The sequence below is a fragment of the Polypterus senegalus genome, chromosome 1 (genome assembly GCF_016835505.1).
Source record: "Polypterus senegalus isolate Bchr_013 chromosome 1, ASM1683550v1, whole genome shotgun sequence".
NCBI lineage: Eukaryota > Metazoa > Chordata > Cladistia > Polypteriformes > Polypteridae > Polypterus > Polypterus senegalus.
The window spans coordinates 103,009,193-103,032,853 of NC_053154.1; the positions used below are offsets into that span (position 1 = coordinate 103,009,193).

Sequence of the window (23,661 nt, forward strand, 5' to 3'; positions counted from 1 at the left end):
TCAGTCTTTTTGACAGCTAGGAAATTAACTTTAAAGTCTGGTAGGAACCTTGCTGTACCCTACTTAAAGAAGGTGACAGGCCCAAGTTGGTGTCATCTGCCATTAAGGGGTTTGGGGTTACAACAGATCAGAGAATTAGTGTTACCATACACTTTGAAGGGTCTCTGAAACGGCAACCAATTTATATGACACCCGATGGAGGATTATTGGGAAACACATTGACTTTGTTTCCAATGTTTTTATTGTCTTGGGTTACCAAAACCCCCACAGTGCGTCTGATTGGGTTATATGTAAAATTATCATCCTGCCTCCTGCTCTTTACTGTAAATTTACATCATGGTAACTGCCTTTTAATATATTATACATGAAGTATAAATTGTGAAATATTAACACTGAGCTAAAATATCCTACCTTTTACCATTTATGCTTTACAGTTTATGCTTCTTGAGAACATGGATGTCAAAAAAGACAAAATGAACTATTGTTCTGTCATTAAATTTCTAGTGCTTGAAAATAATATATAATAATAATAATAATAATCAGAGATTAAGTCTTGCTTTCTTAGCACGTACCAGGACCAGTCCCCATCATATGCCTCATTCAAAATGTGCTGCAGAATTCATCTTGGCAGGACATCAGTTAAAGATGACCCATGGTCTGATATTGATAAAAACAAAAAGGTGGTGCCACCATGAAGCAAATTATAATGGAGAAATGGATGGTGATGGCACATAAGTTGTGAATGATGTTGTGCAAAACTGAAGTTAAAGGGGTTCCAGAATTGGAAGGGTTACTTCCACGTGATGGGCTATTCCAATGGCTGACATGTGGTTGCGCAAGAAAATAAACCCTATTTGGTTTTACTGGTGTGCTATGAGCTTAAGACAATCCCACGTTCACCTGATCTTGGTTACTATTAACTCTTTTGGGTTTAGTGCTGTGCCCCAGAGCTGCGGACTGGCAGCTGGCTATTACTAAGTGCAGTTACAGTAAGCTTCTTGGACTCAAAGATAGGGAACCAAGGTGCGTACTAAGTGAGACCACTTTGTGTGCAGGTTCAAGGGACTTCGGTAAGGTGGGTATATGTTAGAAAATGAATTCCAATCCCTCCTAACCCATTAACAGCTGTGTTTGGGGTTCTTCCAGAGGGGCTTAAAGTGAAGAAGGACAAACAAACTGTGATTGCATTCACTGCACTCTTGGCACGCAGTCTTATTCTGATAAACTGGAAGAACCCAAACTCTCCTCTTTTAAGTCAGTGGGAAACTGATGTGTTATATTATTTGAAATTGGAAAAAATCAAATACTCAGAGGATCCGTACAGACTTTTTTCAAAACATGGCAGGATCTAATCAGTAATATTTTAAAATAAGTTTATAAAGCACAGAGAATTTATCAATTTAGGTATTTTTACAAGCCTTAAATTTTACACCGTTTGGCTTGCTCTCTCTTTCTCAGAGGTGGGGATCGATCTGTTCTTAACATAATTCTTTTTTTTTGTAAAAACTTGATTGCTATGTATTGATTGTAATAAAATTAAAAAAAAATTTCTATAATGTGATACCAAATCAAATACAGGTATACAGTATTTAAATTGATGCAATAGAAAAAGACAAGTGATGCATGGATATATTTATATTGCGTAAGAGAAAATACAGGAAAAGGATAAACATACATTTAACCTTTTATCTTCAGTAAAATGGTGAAGAATCCATGTCCCTAATCAAGAAATCACTTTAATATCCACAAGTGATGGCAGCTGTTGCCATTGCCTGATGCCCTGTAATTGCCCTTCTGGCTCCTTTTTTTTTTTTTTGCTTGGCTGTCAGTTCAGAAGGTGCACATTGAAAGATGTTGCCAATTTCTCCCATGTGGTATTCCTTCTGAGTGGAATGACATGGAGGTATCTTTGCAGATGTCCTCCAGATCTGATATGAGATTTCTCACAATATGTATTTATTTGGAGCTTGTATCTACTGTTACGTTTGCGCTGCGACAAGACATTCTTTATGAATATTATCCAGCCCCTCACTAGGTATTTTATATGCTTTGATGACTGTTGGATTAACTTGGTTATTAGGAAAAGCTAATGAAGGACAAGTATCAACCCTTTGTGAAATGAGTTACAGGGACACAATCACACTTATTGCCATCAAATGTAGCCTAACGAGTGTAACTATTTTTTATTAAATGTACATGAGGCTGGATTTTTCATGTTTTGGTTTTTTGAAAAACATTGTCAACAAGTAAATAGCACGTGACTCTGCTTACCTGTTTTGACAAAGTGGATAAAGTACTTCTGCATGAGCTGCTGGAACTGTCTGTCAGTGGCAGTACTGACTTTATGATTAATATCAAAGGACTTAAAGAATCCAGTAGTATCCAGAGTATGGTATGAAAAGCGAGCAGGGAATGGAATAAAGTCAAGCACCAAAGCTTCACTGGATGGAGTGTAAGTCACTATATAGCGGTACACCGGACTCTTCAAGGCTCCTACAAATAAAACAATAATGTTTGGTCAGAATTCCATCTGACAAACTGGAGCAAACATATGAACACACACACACACACAAGTAAGTAGCAGAACTTTTGACAACAAACTAGATTCTGTGAATGTACACACCCAATCTCTTATATTAAACATTTTAACACATTCTCATATATGGAAAACATAAAATAATTGTTTTGAATTATGGGCCTAATGAACACAGCATATGCTGCATGCTGACATCAGTCTTTGTGATGGATGCCTGTTACATTTGTGTGCGAGTTTAATTTACCTTACATGTTTTCTCCAAAAATGTGTTTTTGAAAGCTGTTAAGTAGAAATGTGTGTCCGTTTTTAAAATGTTTTTCCATCAGAAGCACAATTTTCCCTGTTAATTTTAAATGCACAGCAGCAATACTAAATGTGTGAGTGAAAATGACTAAAGAAGTTGCATCTGCTGAACAGTGTGTAAATGGACAATAAGCAGGGAAGTTCATTGTTAATATCATTGTTTAAGATTTCATGGCTCTGTTAAAATTAAAAGGGACATTCACTTTTGCCAAGCTGAATAAACCTTCCTTTGTGAAGTGGAGGCCCAGAGTACATGACCAGTTGCTCTGTACGAGGACATCAAATGAAGACAGATGAGATACTGAGTGGATCCCTGCCAGTCAGTACTCTATTAATGGTAAAACAGAAAAAAGGCAGCAGAAATGAGTACAGGATAAGTTAGTTAAATCAGTCTTAAGCTGGAGAATTTTTGCTCTACGGAAAGAACACAGGCAACGTGCACCAACAAGTGTAGATGGCCACGTTAATACTAGAAGCACAGTACAGAATGTCAGTTCTGTATTAAGAGAACAATAAATGCTTCGCTAAACAAGCAAGAGAAAAATGTTGGGAAAAAAGCTAGTCGAGAGGCACTTTAGAGTTACTCCATTACATCCTGTTTTTTACACAGGAGGCAGTAACTATCCTTGAGTGTAGGACAGAATAGGAGGCTTGTGAAAGTGCTATTAATAGTATATTCAGGAACTTACTGGGTTTAAGAAACTGTAAAGTAACTACTACGCTTGGCAAAGTTACATTTAAATTCTTAATTTAAAAAAGGTTACACGTTTTACCAAGAAGTTATTAAAACAAAGTCATTACAATGCTAGTCCTGCTTTATGTTTAAATTTAGTGGAAACTGCTTCCAGGAAGGCCTTTATCTGTATGAAATACCAGGTAATCCAGTATTTCAAGATTAGGAATTGCTGATCTTGAGGAGGTATAAGCTGGCCTGTGTTGCAAAAAGGAACTGGAAGAACTGGAAGGAACTTAATCAGGTGGCACAGGAAGGGTATTATCGCAGAATAAGAGGTCCACAGAGTTGGATATATTTGCTGCCGAATAAAGGTCTCTAACCATTGGAGAATCTTGTACAACTGAGCAGTGACTCTTTCTGGAGTAGAATGCAGGAATGAGAAGGTCCAGCAGTATCGATATAGACATCTCAAGTGTTGTGTTCTCTGTCTAGTTTATTACTGTTTGGGATGTTAGGTCTAGGTTTTAATGACTAAAACGTATGAACGTGTGTCCTGCTCTGCACTCTCTGATCAGATTATCAAGCCTTGGTTTACATTCTGGTCGAAGAAGGCTTCTATGTGCTTTGACCTAACAAGGACACTGTGCATAGATCATAATTTGTCACCAAACCAGATCCAGAATGTCATTGTGTATACTGGGAGAGAGACAGAAAGAGATGGGCAATGATTAGAAACCAATATTTCAATATCTGTTTCTTCTGAGAAATGTGACCCAGCATTAATATGAAATACATGAATAGACTTAGTGATATTCACTCCAAAACACTTAAATGTTGCCATTAGCTCCCATTAGTTAGTTAGTTAGGAGGGTTTACTCAGTAAACTGCAGTGACTTTGGATGTGTAAGCAATGTAATCAATTGTATTTTATCAATTTGTGTAGTCTTTAATGTGGTACTTTTATTTTTTTTTTAAATGTATATTGTACATATTAGTGCTAAACTAGTATTGAATACAAAATGGAGGGTCTGAAACTTGTCGGTACATTTTATAAGAAGGTCTAGATGTCGTAGACATCACTATGTACATCAAGACACTGTACAGAAGCAACCAAGTGTATGAGTCAAGGAAGGTTATGCTTAAGCTATATAATGCACTAATGTGGTCTCACCTGGAGTATTGTGTATACTTTTGCTCTCCATATTACAAAAAAAAAGACATAGCAGCACTAGAGAAAGTGCAGAGAAGAGTGTATAGGCTGACTCTGGGACTAAGAGGTATGAGCTATAAGGACAGACTGAAGGAGATGAACCTTTTCCATTTGAGCAAATAGAGATTAAGAGGTTGCATTATCAAAATGTTTAAAATTATTAAAGGAATTATTCGTCCACTTGATCCTAGCTGTTACTTTAAAATAAATTCTGCAACAAGAACATGGGAACACAGTTGGAAACTTGTTAAGGGTCGATTTCACACAAATATTGGAAAGTTTTTCATCTTGCAAAGAACCACAGACACATGGGATAAATTACCAAGTAGTACGGCAGAGAGCAGAACTTTAGGGACCTCCATATCTTGATTTGATGGCTATTTTGAATGATCTTGGCAAATGGGATGGACCAGCTTGTTGGGATACATGGTCTGTTCTTGTTACAATTATTGTAATGTTCTATGGTTCCAGTGCTGTATATGTACAGTATATGCCTTTTTATTGAGGGCAAGAACCTGAACCTCAATACTGAACCTCAATGTCCTAGTGAAATAAAGTCAATAAAGAAACCAACTAAATAAAACACAAGATGATTTAAATACTCAAAATAAGCAACCTTTTAATGAGGATATCTGGGTCTGAACAGAAAGCCAAAGATATGGCTCAGGGGGGGTGCCACAGACCTCAAATACAATTATCAAAATAAATATACACCTTTACAACTACCAAAAACAGCAAGTGTAGTGAGAATGTCACAGTAAAGGGTATTTCAATTACCCAGAAACAGAAGATTGTAGATGAAAACATTATTTTTCAAAACTAATTTGTGAAAAAAACTGAGTGTAAAAGTCTGCCTAAATTAAATATTCTGTAACAAATCAGGGCAGAATTTACAGAGGAGTGATCTAATAGGATCTAGCAAGCATATTAAAATTCACACCATTTTGGCGAAGTGTATATATAAAATCTATAACTACTGTATTACATTTCACTTAAATAAGTCATCAGTTGAGAAGTAGTGGCAAAATCTAAAAGTAAAAACTGGGACAATGTTTTAGATATGAATGAGGTGAAGAAACTGAATTAGAGTGCAAGAATATTGCATACAGTATGGGAAAACTTAATGAAAAAATATGGGACAGGTAGGAAATTAAAGACAGGTAGTGAATGAGTAAGGAGTTAAAGAAATAGTTGAAGAAAATACTGCAAAGTACAGCATTTAAAAATTGAGCAACTCCATTACTAATTGTAGGACTTAGTAACTGACATCAATATCTCAAAAAAAGATAAAAATACAAAAGGGAATTCGACAAGAATATTGCCGAAAAGAAAAAAAAAAAACACTAGTGAAAGGTGGTATTTCTGCATTTTAGAAGTAAAAGATTTGTAATGGAGGATATGGTGTGTATAGCAACTGGAAGAATTTCTGAAATACACTGTAAAAGAAACAGCGAACACCTTTAAAGAAGTTGATAACCTCCCAGTAGCTACAACAAATATTAATGGAATATTGAATGACATGGAGATGGAATATTGACAGAAGGGGTGTTTAGAATTACAGTACAGTACAGTGGAACCTCAGATCACGAATGTCTCGGAACACATACAAATCGGTTTATGACCAAAAAGTTCACCAAACTTATGCATCTGTTCACGACTACACACTCGGTATACGAACAAGCCAGTTTCCCTTTCGGTTTGTCAGTCTCTCCCTGTGCATTCCTTGTGCAGCGAGAGAGAGACCCCCACACACACACGCACACACGCACACACGCACACACGCACGCACACACGAGCGAGCAAGATAGAGAGTGACGGCATAAGGCCGAGAAGGCAGTTAAAGAATGCAGCAGGCTTGTTTTTAAAGAGACAGATCCGAGCATTGTTTTAACCTTGTTGTATTTAATGAAGACTTTTTTCTATTGGATTTTAACCTTCACTTCACTTCTGTTTACAGCGATCGGTTCGTAGCGTGCATTGTTGCAATGTTACTTTTCTTGGTGGTTTATTAAATTAGATTTTTCAAATGTTCATTTTTTCCCTGTACTTAAAACTCATTAAAAAAAGTGTTTTTAACGAGCGGGTCATAGTGCTATAGCGCAAACTCTGGCAGTGTTAGTTTTCTCTGTTGTTCAAGGTTTTCTCAGTGTTATTCAATGTTTTTACATTTAGTTTACTATTACACTGTGCATTCTATGGTATAATTAACTATATTTGTGCTTAAAAATCTTTTAAAAAAATATATATACATACAGTTTGTACAGTCTGGAACGGATTAATAGTATTTACATACAATCCTGTGGGGGAAATTACTTCGGTTCATGACCAAATCGGTTTACGACCAGAGTTTTGGAACGAATTATGGTCGTGAACCAAGGTTCCACTGTATATGGTTTTAGTCTTTTAATAAATTTGCAAAAACCTCAAGTAAACTTTTTTCACGTTGTCATTATGGGGTGTTGTGTGTAGAATTCTGAGGGAAAAAATGAATTTAATCCATTGTGGAATAAGGCTGTAAAATAACAAAATGTGGAAAAAGTGATGCGCTGTGAATACTTTCCGGATGCACTGTATATGCAAAACTGGCATAAACAAAGAAAGAAACAGGTTATGATGGCAGGAGCATTTTCTAGATTAGGTGATAAAAGTGGAAACCCACGGAAATCCATGCAATGGCAGTGTACGTTAAGAAAGTATTAGGAAGCTCACTCTTAGTTCTTTAGTTTATCAGCAGCTTTGAATCTGGACAGCTGCTGTAGCTAAAAATGTTTGCAAATATGATCTCCCTAAAAGGGCCATCACCAGGCAATCCGAACAGTGCAACTCCTTCATTACAAGAATTGCCTTTTTTTGAAAGTTTAGTGTGTTAGGAAAGTGTATGAATGTTTAAAGATGGATATTTTGTATGAGTTACTGTACACTTCTGATTGAAATCAAAAATAAAAACAAACTGCATTTTCTACACAGACGCACCAAGTACAGACAAGCACACTGACTTCCAGAATGCAAACAATAATCAGTGCTCAAGTATGAATGTAAACTTTCACACGTTTTTCACAACAACAGAGTCTTGAGCAAATGTGTGCAATTGTTTGTACAGAGACAGGACTGTCATTAACACAGTCAGGCTACCCACAATGTTCAGACAAACACAACAAATGTTAAAGAGTCTCACTTGCAGCTCGCCTGGCAAGGTCATTACTGGGACAAGTGATCCTCATATCCGCTACCATGGTGGTGTAAGCTTTCTCTGGACATCTTTTAGGAACCTGGCACTGTTTGAATTCCTGATACAGGGAAAGTGCGGTTTCAGAGATATTGTTTCCAAAAGGCTTCAGTTTGTCTAATAAAATTAAGAAAATACATTTTAATCGTATACATTGATGCACATAAAAATAAAATGTATTTAATTCTGCTCAAACTTTAATTAATGCTGATTTTTTTTTTCCAATGTGATATATACATCAATACCACTGAGAAGAAGCCATGAATTGCAGTGAACCCAAAATGCACAAGATATAGAAATGCTTTGGACACCAAAAGTAAACTCTGGAAAATGCTGGTGTGGAGAAATGGTAGATATTTCATGTTAGTTATTGACAGATTATTTCTTTCCATTTCACATCTTTTCTTAATTGACTTTTCAAAATAAAGAATAAATGTTTAGTACAGTGAAACAATCCCTTTATTTCTTTATTGTTCACTCTCTAACATGCCAGAATTACATTTTATTTTTATTACACATACTCCCTTCTTGGAATATCACTTACTTCAGATTGTTTTCTGAAACAGATAATATCTATGACTCTTACACAGACACTAAAATAGTAAGTCTGAAAATCTTCTTTCACATCCCGATGATCTTTGTAAGCAAAAAATGTAAATAAAATACATATTGCTATTTATGTTTATGACCAAGGTGCATTAATTCATTTCTCACTGCATTAGTGTGGAGCTGTCAAATCATTTCAGCTAATCATTAATATAAATAATTTATAATTGTTTCTTATTTTTCTTGCTACCACTGTAAGTGAATCCTTAAATTTTAAAAAATAATAATTAGAAGTACCTCTAACAAACCACTGGTAATCATCCCATGTCCAAGTGGAGATGTTATTAAATGCTGGGCTATAATGTGAAAAAAAAAAAAACTCATATTAAAAACTGGCACATATCCACTCACTTATTTGTGACTTAAATAGGGCAATAAATCAGTAAAAACTAACAAAGAAAACTGACACATTTCTAATCCACCATTGGTACAAAAGATTCAATCTACTGTCTTTATGAAGAAACTAATTTTAATTCACAAGGCAAAATAAAGTTTGTGTCTTCAAACCACTAAAAAGAATCCTAAATTAAATCCTGAAAATCTAAAATACATTTTGATAAAAATACACTCGATATTGTAATTTGAGGTGAGCAGATGCTTTGCCCTCAAAGTGTTCCCAGTTTGTGCCCTGATGCTACCAGGATGGGCTCTCGCTTACTGTGACTCTGAACAGGATTTAACAGTATGTAATATCCATAATTAAACCCTCAGTGAAATATACGCCCTAAGAAGGTTATATAGACATATGTGTGATTATTGTTTTATAATTTATATAATGGTTTTACACCATGTTTTTATATACATTGCATTTACGTACATACATATTTTTAAAGGTTCTACTAGTAACATCTACAGAACTATATAAAAGTAATTTATTAGGTAATCACAAGATGTTTTCTCAAGTAAAAACATTCAGAGGCAAATTGCAAAATAAGACAGCAGACTCTTAGACATTAAATTCTTATCTAACCAAAACATAATGAACAATTTCTGCTTCGGAAGCAGACAAGCCAGTAGCACATTAGACAACAGAGGGAATGTCATACATGATGACTAGAATTGCTGATGTCATTGGCTGCGGATGTCAGATTACATGACTCCATAACATTTGCCAGCACAAGTTTCATATTCCCAAAGTATCACAAGTTCTCCTATTTTTGTGACAGCCAGTAGCGTGCTACCTGACAAAGCCAGTGCCGTACGAGTGCTTTCCTGGTACAAGGAGTTCAGCTGCAATCTTTGCACTTTTCTTTTTTCCATTTTGTTGTGGTACTGTGTAATGTAACAGGGCCTTAACATACTATTCTAAATTTTGTCTCTGTGTGTGTCTGTTTCATCATCAGACTGCTATTTAGAAATTTCATCTAAACCAAATCACATGTATATAAATTGAAGACTAACAATTCAGCAATAGAGAAGAATTTAACCTACGTCACTCTTTCACTGTTGGGCCAAATGTTGTAGTTCTGATGATTGCAATGGTATTAATGGCTTCAAATTCAGTGGGCATTGCAGGCATTCCATAAAAAAGTAGTAACTCCCACAAATTCAGATTTTTATTGGGTTAATTTAAAGAACATATTTATTTGGTAAGCAGTCTCACTGGTTTGTTGTTGCAATAATACTTATTTGGCTTATTTGTTACATATGAATGACTTTTTATTGTTAAGCTTGCATGTATAAGATACAGTTGCTTTAAACCACAGAATGAAGCTTCAGAGTTTGGCAGTTGTCTGTTCAGTGGAACTGTGCCAAATACACAGCATAGCAGGAGTTAAAGACAGAGCATGCATTGCCCTTTATAAAAAATGTACTCAACAAGTTGGAGTGTGTGATATTTTTCATTTACGATAATATCTTAATTGTTGTTTTAATGATGTTTGAGCTGAAATTATAGAGTATGCCACTCACTCTGCAAAAAATCAAAAACACACATTTAGTGTCTCATGTAACCCAAGAGGCTAGGCTACTATATGTGTGCACAAGAAGTATGGAGCCCAGTGGGTATCAGGCAAAAAAAAAAAAAAAGTAATTTGGATGAATTATTTTAATTAATATTGAATTGATTATTTTTATTTCCATAAGAAGCATATACCTGTGGGGGTCCAGGATTCCAAAGCACTTTTTTTCTTTCATTATTTAAAACACTTGCATAGATACCCGCCTCCTGGCCCCACTCCATCCTGCCATAACTTGTGTACAAAGTACAGTGGTGCCTCATACTTCAAACATAATTAATTTCTGGAGACTGTTTGAACTCTGACTTATCTCAAATCCAAATCTATTTTCCCCATTAAAAATTAAGGACAGTGAATAAATCTGTTCCCCGACCCTAAACAACGCCTATTTCACCTCAATTGCCGATACTACAACCCTCCTCTTAGGCTTCTTTGCTTCCACACTCTTCTTGGATGCCATGGTTAATAGATAGGGGTTTTAAATAAAACCAAACACACCAACAATAAAGTAAAAAAAGCACTGAAAACACACAAGCATAACGCAAGAGATGCTTTCACAGCGAGAGCAAGAGACAAGTTGGGCACACAACATATGACGTTTATGCTTGCTGCATAAGCACCATCTGTTGCTGAATTTTCTTTCTCTGAACTCGCAGTTCAAATATAGAAGCATCATTCGAACTCCAAATCAAATTTCTGTCAAATTTAGCTTGCAAAACTATAAACTTGCAAAAAAAAAAAAAGTACCTGTGCATCCCTGCCTCAAACAGCCCAAGTTCTGAGAGGGCTTTCAGTTCAGGAGGAAGGAAATGTTGTAACATGTAACTGTGGTGCCCTGAAGCTGTATGCTGTACATATTATTGGACAGAACGTGAAGTTAGTAATTTGTTTAAAGATGTTATAGGCTCGGGTGTTATTCTATCTTTGTGCAATATCTGACAGAACTGGTTACAAATGCTACACTTTCATTTTTCTGTGCAGCATTTGACAGAACTTTGGATTTTTACACTATAGTACATTATGTTACATTTTTGTTCTTGCTTGTATGCTGCACAATTCACCTTACAGCTGAGCAGTTTGTTTATCCAGAGAGTAATGTTCACGCCACATGATTGAATTATGATTAGCATTTTATTCCCTTTGCATTCATATCTTGTTTACATTAAGGGTAAGTGTCTGTTAAAAATGCTCTTGTTATAATAGTTTTGTTGGTCTTTTGTGTAAATCCTGTAGGCCACCTTGAAATTCTTCACTCATACATGCACTGTTTGATCTCAGTAACACTTTGGTGATTTAAATGTTTTTGCCTTATTTTACTTCAGTTAAATAAATAAGACATTTTCCTTAATTGTTGTTTCCACTAATCTCATTAGTAAGCTACAATTAACATCCTAGTAACAAGACCAAGCTAAATCAATAGACTTTTACAGACTCATTTTTAAAGGATGCAAAATATTGTCTAATTATTGCTATCATCAAAATCCCAGAAAATATCGAGATTTCATTTTTGCCAATATTTCACAGCCCTATTAACAAGACACTTGACTAAACTTTGTTAAAGTGAAGTATTTTCTTGCACTAAAATAGAAACATTCAGGAAATTGACTTGGATTGTTTAGTGAATACATAATCAGTTTCACTCCCTTTTATTGGACAACAGCCAATTTATAATTGCGATGTGACTAAACTTCAAGACACTTGTAATCACTATTTTTTAAAAATGTCTGGGGTGGAATGATTGCCTGTAAGATGAAACGGAAAAGTAAAATCAAAGACACACAAAGAAGGTGAACAAACCTGAAAGATAACCTTCAGGAAAATTGGCCGATGCATTAGCTGCCACCTTCTTAACTCTGAAAAGATAATCCAGTAGAAAAATGAGGACTTTGTAAGACACCCTTACCTACGAAACCACAAATCACCTTAACATTTGGCAACAATCTATGGTAATCTCAAAGTAAATATGTTCACTGGCGAACTAATAAAGTCACAATTATTCTTAAACCTGCTTACTCCAATAAAGAGGAGCAGAGATCAAGAGCCTATTCTGGCTGCATGGGCCATAAATCAGAAAAAGGGTCTGAACATGGTACCAGGCCATCAGGGTCTACTCACACACAAACAGGGGCAATTTAATGCAACCTGCATACCTTGAGAATGTGGGAGGGAAACTGGAGTACCCAAAAACAGACACAGGGAGCACATGCAAACTCCAAACAGACAATGATGTGCTGGATTTGAACCAAGCATGTAGGATCTGCAAAGTGGCACTGCTAATCAGTCTGCACTACTCAGCCGTTTAAGCTAAAGAATTATTAACCAAATTTTAATTAAATATATGATTTTTTTTAATTAATACCACTTAGACTTATTACCTTATGCTGATTGTTCAACTGCCTTAAAAGGTGAAGAAATTTGCCTTTGATTGTCAGTTACTCCAAATCAGGACAGTAGTTATTGCCCATGATTTTAGTGTCAGTACACCACCTATTATGTATGTAAATATGAAGTCCCCCACCTTTACATTTCTAAGAGTTCTTACTTCTATCCAAATGGAATGCTGTACGTCAGGCTAGCTCAAAGGCTGCGTCTGGTATAAACAAATTTAGCCACGTCTCTGAACAGTAAAATGCAACAGTCACTTAGGAGTTTGTTCTCGTAAATCTATAGATGTGATTCATCCATTTTGTTTGTGATGGATGGGGCATTGGTGAGAAATATGCTAGGAAATGGTGGTTTATGTGGATGTTTCCTTAGCTTTACAAACAGGCCGGATCGACATCTGCATTTTTGCTTCCTGTATCTTCTTCACCTTTGTTGATTACTTAAGCCTACAACAGTCCACACAGAGAACCAGTTTTCCTTGCTATTCCTTCAGGATGTGAGTGCAAAATTTCGCCCAAAATAACCTAGTTGTGCTGAAATGCAATTTTTATAAGATCTATGTGACTATACTTGAGATTTGTCAGGCTGAACTTAAAAGTGACAAAACATACATATAAACAAAAACACACATAACGAGTACTGAAAAGGGAGAGAGTACAGCCTGTGTCTGTGCGCGCTGCCATGTGACAACAGATGTGTTTAGTTTCAAAGGCTTTTATAATTATAAAAGTATAATTATATGCTTTTGCCAGAACCCTATAACTTTGATTTCAGTTCATTCATATGAACCGAGAGGTCTGTAAAAAACATCAGTGTGCTGACCCATGTACAATCACTGAGCTGAGGAAACTGTTTTAAATTTTTATTCTCAACATATACATTTCTCATAGCACTCCACAAATCTTTCAAGGACTTTTCCTCAGTTCAACCACCTCACATTGTTGTGCATCAGCGGTTCACTGTAAGTTGATTCAACTTCTGGCAATTCTTGGACATAAAGGGGCCAAGCAGTTAATAAAGTCACTATTTTTGTTACAGCTGTCATTACATCATGTACTATAGATCTGTGAATGCTGCATTGGATGTCCAAAAGCTTCCATAGACAGTATTACAAATCCAACCCTTTTTCCTTCTATACAGGGAGCCACATCTGTTGTCACAGACACACATAGACATATAAACATTAATAAATAAAATAATAAATAAATACCGGTAATTTATATTTATTTATAGACATATAACATTTTTTGAAAAATATTGCATATTTTATTCCCTAATGTACTTATGGGCATTGTTTCTAGCCTTATCAGCTCTTTTCTCAATGCCTGACTACTGTAAAATCTTGCTACAATGGCAACCGAGCTAATGAGGTCACATCAGTAGTTTCATCAAGACAAATCAAAAAAAAAAATTTACAATTATTTAAGTGCCCTTTTAATTGATATTGTATGTCAGAGATCATTGTCATCACTCGGTTTTTAATGGTATTTCTTTCAAGTGGTAAATCAGAAATATATTTAATAATACCATCTTTATTTTGCATATTTTGAAAAAAGGTGCACATTGTAGAAGGGTTTCTTTAATAAACTCTGCTTCACTGAGGGCCTTTCCATGCTGAGCTATGGAGGGAGCAATGATGAAACTTATGATGTTACATTTTTAGGGTGTCTTAAAAATTTAAGAAAGTTATTTAAATGACACTCACTGAGAGGTAGCTGCTGAGAAACTTATTCCTTCCTTTCATCCTCACATTTATCCAAAACCCAGTGATGATTTGCTTCAAAATGTCTTTTTACATTCCATATTCTGCTTAGCACTGTTTCATGACACAATACTTTTATCAATAATGCCATACTTCTCGGTCCATGAATATTAAAAGCTTTGACGACTTCCTTTATCACTCAATCGGGATTTGTTAATTTAAAGCTCCTCCACAACAGAACTAGAACATTGAAGAAATAAAAATTTACAACTTCTATAATTTTTTAAGAGTTTTCACAATTTCAAAATCCATTTCTTCTGATGTTTCATCATTCATTACAAACACTACAATTCTTATATGCATACGGTACCACATTTACATTCAATAAATGGTATAATTTATTATTTTAATTTCATAAAGTTCTTGGCTATAAACTCTGCAGGTAGAAAATAATTCAATGCACTTCACGCGAGCAACAAATGTAAAAGCAGATAATGTGCTTACTTCGAAGACTGCAGTTGCAGATATCACATTTGCACTTTGAAAATAAGCTCCCAGTGCAGCAGTTAGAAGTCAGTTGACCTGTGCGGCTGCTGTGGTGACAGATGATGTGCTGATACAGATGATAAGAATCCATTTTAAGCTCTGGATGGTGCAGGGTCTCATATTTCTTATATTTTTGTCCATTAAATTTCTTTGGTAACTTGGGTGTTGGTGAACACTGGTGTGCCTTTCAAAATGTCAAGGTGTGTCACCTTTGACACGTGTGTCTTAGGTTCACCATCACTGTACTAGTATATATACACTATACTATACTACAGGGTGGGCCATTTATATGGATACACCTTAATAAAATGGGAATGGTTGGTGATATTAACTTCCTGTTTGTGGCACATTAGTATATGTGAGGGGGAAAACTTTTCAAGATGGGTGGTGACCATGGTGGCCATTTTGAAGTCGGCCATTTTGGATCCAACTTTTGTTTTTTCAATAGGAAGAGGGTCATGTGACACATCAAACTTATTGGGAATTTCACAAGAAAAACAATGGTGTGCTTGGTTTTAACGTAACTTTATTCTTTCATGAGTTATTTACAAGTTTCTCTTTGTTTACAGCCATTGACATGTCGCAGAGGTTAACACGTGAGGAGCGGATAGAAATTGTGTTGATGTCTGGTGAACGCAGTAACCAGGTCATTGCAGCAGATTTCAATGCAAGACACCCTACGAGACCACCCATCTCCCATGCTACAGTTAGCAAACTGCTTGCTAAGTTTCGTGAAACTGGTTCAGTGTTGGATTTGCCAAAATGTGGACGCATGAAAACTGTCACTAATGAAGAAACATCAGTGGCTGTCCTAGCTTCATTCAGCAAGAGCCCACAGCGTAGCACTTGCCGCATGTCACTGGAGAGTGGCATTAGTTGAACATCCCTTCGCGGATATTAGCTACTCACAAATGGCACCCTTACAAACTCCAGCTACTGCAGCATCTCAACGAGGATGACCCAGATCGGCGCACTGAATTTGCAGAATGGGCAAAACAAAAATTGGAACAGGACCCTCAATTTACGGAGAAGATTTTGTTCAGTGATGAGGCAAACTTTTATGTGAATAGTGAAGTTAACAAACAAAACCACCGCTATTGGTCTGACACTAACCCACATTGGATAGATCCCTCCAAGACTGTTGGAACAAAAAAATTGATGGTATGGTGTGGTATATGGGGTACAAAGATAGTGGGGCCATTCTTCATCAATGGAAACCTCAAAGCCACTGGATATGTGAAATTGCTACATGATAATGTGTTTCCATCTTTATGCACTGAAGCTGGCACGTTCCCTGAGTTTTTCCAGCAAGATGGTGCACCACCACATTATGGGTGTCAGGTCCGAGCATTCCTAGATGAACAGTTTCCTGGAAAGTGGATTGGTCGTCGTGGGCCAGTTGAATGGCCCCCAAGGTCTCCCGATCTGACCCCCTTAGACTTTTATCTTTGGGGTCATCTGAAGGCAATTGTCTATGCTGTGAAGATACGAGATGTGCAGCACCTGAAACTACGGATACTGGAAGCCTGTGCTAGCATTTCTCCTGCAGTGTTGCTATCATTGTGTGAAAAGTGGGAGAAGAGGGTTGCATTGACAATCCAATACAATGGGCAGCACATTGAACACATTTTATAAGTGGTCAGAAACTTGTAAATAACTCCTGAAAGAATAAAGTTACATTAAAACCAAGCACACCATTGTTTTTCTTGTGAAATTCCCAATAAGTCTGATGTGTCACATGACCCTCTTCCTATTGAAAAAACAAAAGTTGGATCCAAAATGGCCGACTTCAAAAAGGCCACCATGGTCACCACCCATCTTGAAAAGTTTTCCCCCTCACATATACTAATGTGCCACAAACAGGAAGTTAATATCACCAACCATTCCCATTTTATTAAGGTGTATCCATATAAATGGCCCACCCTGTATACTATACTATACTATAAAAACACATTTAGCACCCCTAGTGGACACTTGTTTTCTTCCATTTTGATTACCCAGGGCCCCAACCACATTCCAGTGTCTGGTGCAAGAGGGAGCATGTCACATACATGTGAATGGGGAGCATTCTCAGGACTTGTAGTTCTACCACGAGCAGTGACAGGGGCTCAACTTCCTTGTCTACAGACAGATAATTCGAAACAAGATGACTTGTGACCCAATCTACGTTTCCAGGACAGATTTTTGTCCCTTCCGCTCTCCACCACATTTAACTAATGGACGGATGTCTGAAAAGACTATCTATATATGTCTGTATACTAACAGCATTTATGTTTCTCTTAAATACACAGAAGTCACTAGCTGGTGTCCTAACTATATTTTTTTTTTGTGTTTTCTTTTACAGTGGTTACAGAAAAAAGCATACTTAAATATAATGTTCTAAATGATGCCTCATACATATTCAAGTTCCATGTTGCAATGAGTGTTCCAGATATAGCCTCAGTAGAATTTCAAATGTGTGTCAGAAGTAGTTAAGCTGAGGACGTTGGACCCTGCCTTCAAGGAAGGTGACAAAAATCACCCTGAGAACAGTGAGGGCCAAATTATCCTGCACCATCAGAGCGGCAAAACACGCACACACCCAGAGAATCCAGGGACTTTTTCTATATGACAAAGACACATGGAGTATATGGAAAGGTATCCAGGCTATCACTAATTACAGGACACCACCACCCACCTGTGACAGTGACGCCTCACTTCCAGATGTGCTGAATAAATTCAATGCACGGTTTGAAGTACAGAACAACGTGGTGATGAAGAAGACCACCTCTCCTCCTAGCGACCAAGCATTAAATCTGACTGTGGCCGATGTGAGATATACTCTACGAAGAGTCAACCCATGGAAGACTGCAGGACCAGACAAAATTCCTGGCAGAGTATTAAGGGAATGTTCAGACCAGCTGGTTTTTACTGACATCTTCAACATCTCCCTGAGCACCTCCATTGTCCCAACCTGGTTTAAACACACCACCATAGTTCCCGTGCCAAAAAAGTCACAAGTATCCAACCTCAATGACTACCGTCCCGTTGCACTCACTCCCATTATCATGAAGTGCTTCGAGAAACTTGTCATGAGGCACATCAAAACCCTGCTGCACCCCTCACTGGACCCCCTGCAGTTTGCTTATCACCGGAACCATTCAACAGATCATGCAATAGCCACCACTCTCCATCTGGCTCTAGCTCATCTGGACAATAAGGAGACATACGTTCGAATGCTGTTTATCGACTTCAGCTCAGCATTCAACACGATTATTTCTCAGCAGCTGCTGGGACTGAACACCTTCTTCTGTAACTTGATTTTGGACTTCCTGACAGAGAGACCTCAGTCAGTCAGGACTGGAAATAACATCTCCAGAACCAACACACTGTTCACACTGCTGACTCATGACTGTGCAGCAATGCACAGCTCTAATCATATAAGAAAATTTGCCGATGACATGACTGTGGTGGGTCTCATCAGCAACAACAATGCGTCAGCATACATAGAGGAGGTACAGTGGTTAACGGATTGGTGTAAAGCCAATAACCTGTCTCTGAATGTAGACAAAACAAAGGTGATGATTGTTGACTTTAGGAAGACTAAGAGTGACCATCTGCCACTGAACACTGATGGCTCAACTGTGGAGGTCGTCAATAGCACCAAATTCCTGGGTGTCCACCTGGCAGAGAACCTCACCTGGTCCTACAACACCAGCACTTTAGCCAAGAAAGTCCAGCAGCGGCTCTGCTTCCTGCTTAGGCTGAGAAAATCCCATCTTCCACCAGCTACTCTAACAACATTCTACAGAGGAACCATAGAGAGCATCCTGTCTGGTTTGGAAATTGCACGGTCAGGGATTGAAAAAGCCCTATAACAGTTAGTGAAGACAGCTGAGAAGATCATCAGTGTCTCTCTTCCTTCCATCATGGACATTTACACCATACGCTACACCCGCAAAGTCACCAGCATTGTGAATGACCCAACACACCCTTCACACTCACTGTTTACACTCCTGCCATTGGGGAAAAAAGTACAGAGGCATTCGGGCCCTTACCACCAGAATGTGTAACAGATTTTTCACCCCAAACAGTCATATTCCTGAACACTCATGGACCGGTCTGATATCTGATATATGTGTTCTGCTCTGCAATGTTGCACATGGTTGCACATGTTTGCATTTGACTCACATGCCACTTGTTATTTAGTATCTGTTTTATGCTATGTGTTGTGGATTCTTCGTTGTCCTGTGTTCTATGTAGCACCATGGTTCTGGAGGAACGTGGTTTCACTGTATGCTGTACTACTGAATATGGATGAAATGACAATAAATACTCTTGAACTGAATTGAATTGAAAACAGAATATTTATTGTCTCATTTTCATACATTGTCAGATCTGCCGTAAGCATGCTGGATTCCATCATTGCTTCTTCCACTCTGTCCTATCTTCTTTCTTCTCCACATCCAAACTGGTGCAGGCTGTGCACTAATTATTTCAAGTTGTATGAAAAACATTATAATGCCATTCCCGGTGATTTTACATAAGGCTTTAGCTAGCTGAAGTCAGGAACTATTGAACCTACAGGGTGGGTGACTGTGACAGGGGCTGATTTTTGCCTATTCCATACTGTGTTATTATATTTTACATAGCCTATGAAACAAGATTAGCAGTGTAGTGCATGTTGATCATTCATGCACAAAAGAGTTCCACTATACTCTGTACACATGACAATAAATAACTGAACCCGTTGCACGAAATTACATTTTTTATTAAAGCATTACACTTTAGAAAAGTCTAAACCACCTGGTTCTTAATACTAAATTCACAATGCTAATCAACAATCAGCATTACCCAGTTTCTGTGGTGAACTGTGTGTACGTGTGATAAAAATGCACAAGTGAAAAAAAATTGCAGATTACGTGATAGAGTTAAACCACAATGAAACAGACTAATGTGCCATAAACCAATTATTGAATTTTACTGCATATACCGAATCACTATTGCTAAGGATATGGTAATAAGATATTAACTAGGGATTAACATTTTTGAGTAAGTAAATTTAATTAGTAATTTTAACCATTTCTTCTCAGTAGACATTTACTCAAGCCCATAATATTTCTACTGTCCTTTCTGCTGTGTTTTTTCAATGATTATTTTCTAGCTGTCAACAGAAAAGACACAGCAATTAAACCCTGAGCTGCCACATTCAATAATGTGAATTATAACAATAGGAAGAAAGAAAGAGATTTTTGAAGTTAAACTGATATGATAGAAGGAAGGACATGACCAGTACAATGAGGCTTTTAAAATGGATGAATTTCACAAAAATGTTTTGAGCTTTTTTTCCCCTTCCTAAAATGACATTGATGAACAGTTTTAAAATGTGTACAGTCAGTCTCAAGCATGAATTAATGGTAGTCCGTAAATTTTAATGCTTGCCCTTCAACCTCCATTTTAAATAACAACAACAGGCTAGGTATTTTTGATAATGTTTAAAAAATGCTCAATTTAAATTCGCACATTAATACGTATACCATGTTTGTGAAAAAATAAACTTTCATGTGAACACTACTAAACATATCTTTAAGAAGTGTTTTGAACTTTTTCCTTTTAAATTTTTTTAGCCAAAGTCAATGGGGCAAGTCAATATTTTTTTGGTATAATCAAGATTTTGAGTTCTCAAAATATACTTTTGTAGAAAATATATTTATTTTCTCATGCTGATGGATCTAATAAATCTTTTTCTATAAATTATGTTGAAATATATTTAGTAATGTCAGATTTTTAAAGTAATGAAACTATGAATGAATTGTTTTCTCAATTGAATTTTACAACTTAAAATAGGAACAATCAACATCAAGAGAAAGACATGCTCTTACTACCCAACCACAGAAAACAATTGTATCATGCAAGCAAATGTGTTGATTCATACAAATTATTCATGTTTTAAAAGGTCATAAATTGTTCCAGAGATTATAAAAGCTCAATTGTATCAAGAATTTGAGATTATTCTCTTTTTTCTCACTGCTCAAAACAGAAAAAACTTAAACTGGAATGGGTCTATAAGTATTGTTATTTTCTTGCTTGGAGCAAAAAAGATATGTTTTTGCATTCATCTTGTCATTTTAATGCAGATATGTAAAGTTTACATTGCTTTTATTTTTTGCTTAAAAATGAATATAATTACATATTAAACCATATGTGATTGACAACAGCAGACAAAATTTAAATTTAGAAAACTCATGAATTAATTAAGTAAACATGATTAAAAAAAAAAAAAAAAACTGTAAAATGATATCTTTGTTGCTAAAGAAAATGTTTTTGCAGCGATTGTAAATCACCAGTCATTCTCAAGTGGTAATCATTCTTTGGTAATGAATGAAAATTGTTTGCTTTTTTTGGTAGGAGTTATTTTAAACACATTTAAAAGCAAAAGGCTCATCTTTAACATATGGTAGTTTCTGAAGAATCATTCACAACTTATTTAGAATTCCAAAAAGAAACCATGTGTTCAACCTATATTAATAAACAGCTTTTCAACTAAATGGGAAATAGTGTTTTTGAGTGAGTATACAGTATATAAAAACACACACACACATTTTGTTTCATTATGAAACAGAAAATCATGGCCGAAAACATACAATTCTAAAGAATTAATTACGTTTAAAAGTAGTAAGCAAACTGCTTTAAAAAGATATACAGTAAAAAGGTATAGAAGTCATAGAATAATCATATTTTTCTTAATCTGAACACATGATCAGGCAGAAGATTTTACTGTACTGTTTACATGACAATACTTCTACTACTACAACAATGTTGTTGTAGTTATACTGTACTTATAGTACTACTACTACTACTACTACAATGAAGAACATTACATTTTACTAATTTATGCAATCGGATATTTTTGGACAAATACAAAGTAATTATACTGTTGGTATTCAAGCTGAAGTGTTTGAAATGTCCATTGCATATTATAAACAAAGTAAAAAATTACAAAGAGTTTTCCTGGATCATCTAAGCAAGTAAAACAATTTTTTATTTGCATTGTATTTTTTAATTCCTGACCCTGCATTGTAAATCTGTCTAGTGACTTTGCTCTTACATAATCAATTAGCTATGGGTGTTAGAAGGTGAAGAAATGATCATGTCTTTTAACCTGTTCATGCATTATACCCAAATATCCATCCATTCATCTTCCCAACCTGCATATTCAGGGCACGGATGCAGGACTGATGGAGCCTATCCCAAAATTCACCAGGCAAAATGTAGGAACAACACACGACAAGGGTGCCTGTTTGTAGCTTTCCCTGTGATGCTAATATTTTCACTGTCAAAGGGATGGCGATTTATTTTTTTTCTGTGGGGATCCCATCAGATTCATGCCTAGGCACTCCCCGGGACCAGTGATGGTTATGAGTTGCAACAGTCCAGAGGGGAGACCACATGGGTTCTTGTATTGATGACAGATGTTACACGTCTGGACATGGGACCAGATGTCTTTGCGAACCACTGACCACCATGCCATCTCCAGGATCTTAAATAACATCTTGGTGCATTCAAGATGTCCATCAATCAGGCTGTCATGATGGTACTGTAGTTGATGGTACTGGAGAAGTGGAGTGGTAAGGTCAGAGAACCCTTGAACAAACCTGTGGAGCCACCCCAGCTATCCCCAGGAAGTGTTAGAGACATTTTTCTTCCTGGGTTGCCTGGAAGTCCACTATAGGTTTATTTTTCTTTGGGTCCATCCGGACCCTGTCTGCTGACACATATGTGGCCAGGGGAAGGTAAGCTGGTTATGTAGAAATCAACTGTCCCTAATAATGAGTGAAAGATGAACCTTGTGTAGTGGCTGGAAGACAGCGTCATTTAAATGTTGTGGAACAAAGGGGGAAAATACAATGATGTCATTGATGTACACAAAACAGTTCTTCCCAAACAGCCCCTGGATGAATGATATACCCACATTTTTCAATCCAAAGTGCATCAGCTGAAACTGAAACAACCCATAAAAACAGGTAGTATGGTGAAGTATTTTTTGTACTAAAATCAAAACAAAAATTCAAGAAATTGACTTGGAGTGTTTGTGAATTTGTAATTAGTGTCTCTATATTTTATTTGATGAGCTAACAGCTGACAATTTGTGTCTTCACTGAGATGTATAATCGTTAATACTTTAAAATGTTTATGGTGGGCTGATTGCCTCTAAACCTTAATCTGAAAAGCAAATTCAGTGACACATACAAACAAATAAAAAATGCCCAAGAATAACTTTTAAGAAAATTGCCATTAGATATATCCATGGCTAAGGAAGTCACCAAATTCTGAAAAGAATGACATTTCAGCAGGAAAATAAGGACTTTGTAAGATACCCTTCCCTATGCTAACACAATTCACCTTTATTTTCTCTTATGGTCTTTCAGATATGTTCTTTGGTTTTCAGAGTAGTTCATGGAAATCTTAAACAAAATGTGTTATGTTCATTGGCAAACTAATAATAGTCCTAGTTATTCTCAAACTATCTTACT

The 23,661-nt window shown here is 36.5% G+C and overlaps 1 protein-coding gene across 2 annotated transcripts in view; it reads right to left on the reverse strand.

The window, feature by feature from the left end:
• The window catches only part of si:ch211-71n6.4 (para-nitrobenzyl esterase), a 70,382-nt gene that overhangs the window by 1,564 nt on the left and 45,157 nt on the right, over nucleotides 1-23,661 (reverse strand). For both annotated transcript variants that reach the window (XM_039754920.1, XM_039754917.1), the window contains exons 6-8: nucleotides 8,795-8,853; nucleotides 7,901-8,068; nucleotides 2,272-2,493 (exon numbers count right to left, since the gene is read on the reverse strand). In XM_039754920.1, coding sequence (XP_039610854.1) covers nucleotides 2,272-2,493; nucleotides 7,901-8,068; nucleotides 8,795-8,853 — 449 coding nt within the window. The remainder of the gene's footprint in view (nucleotides 1-2,271; nucleotides 2,494-7,900; nucleotides 8,069-8,794; nucleotides 8,854-23,661) is intronic.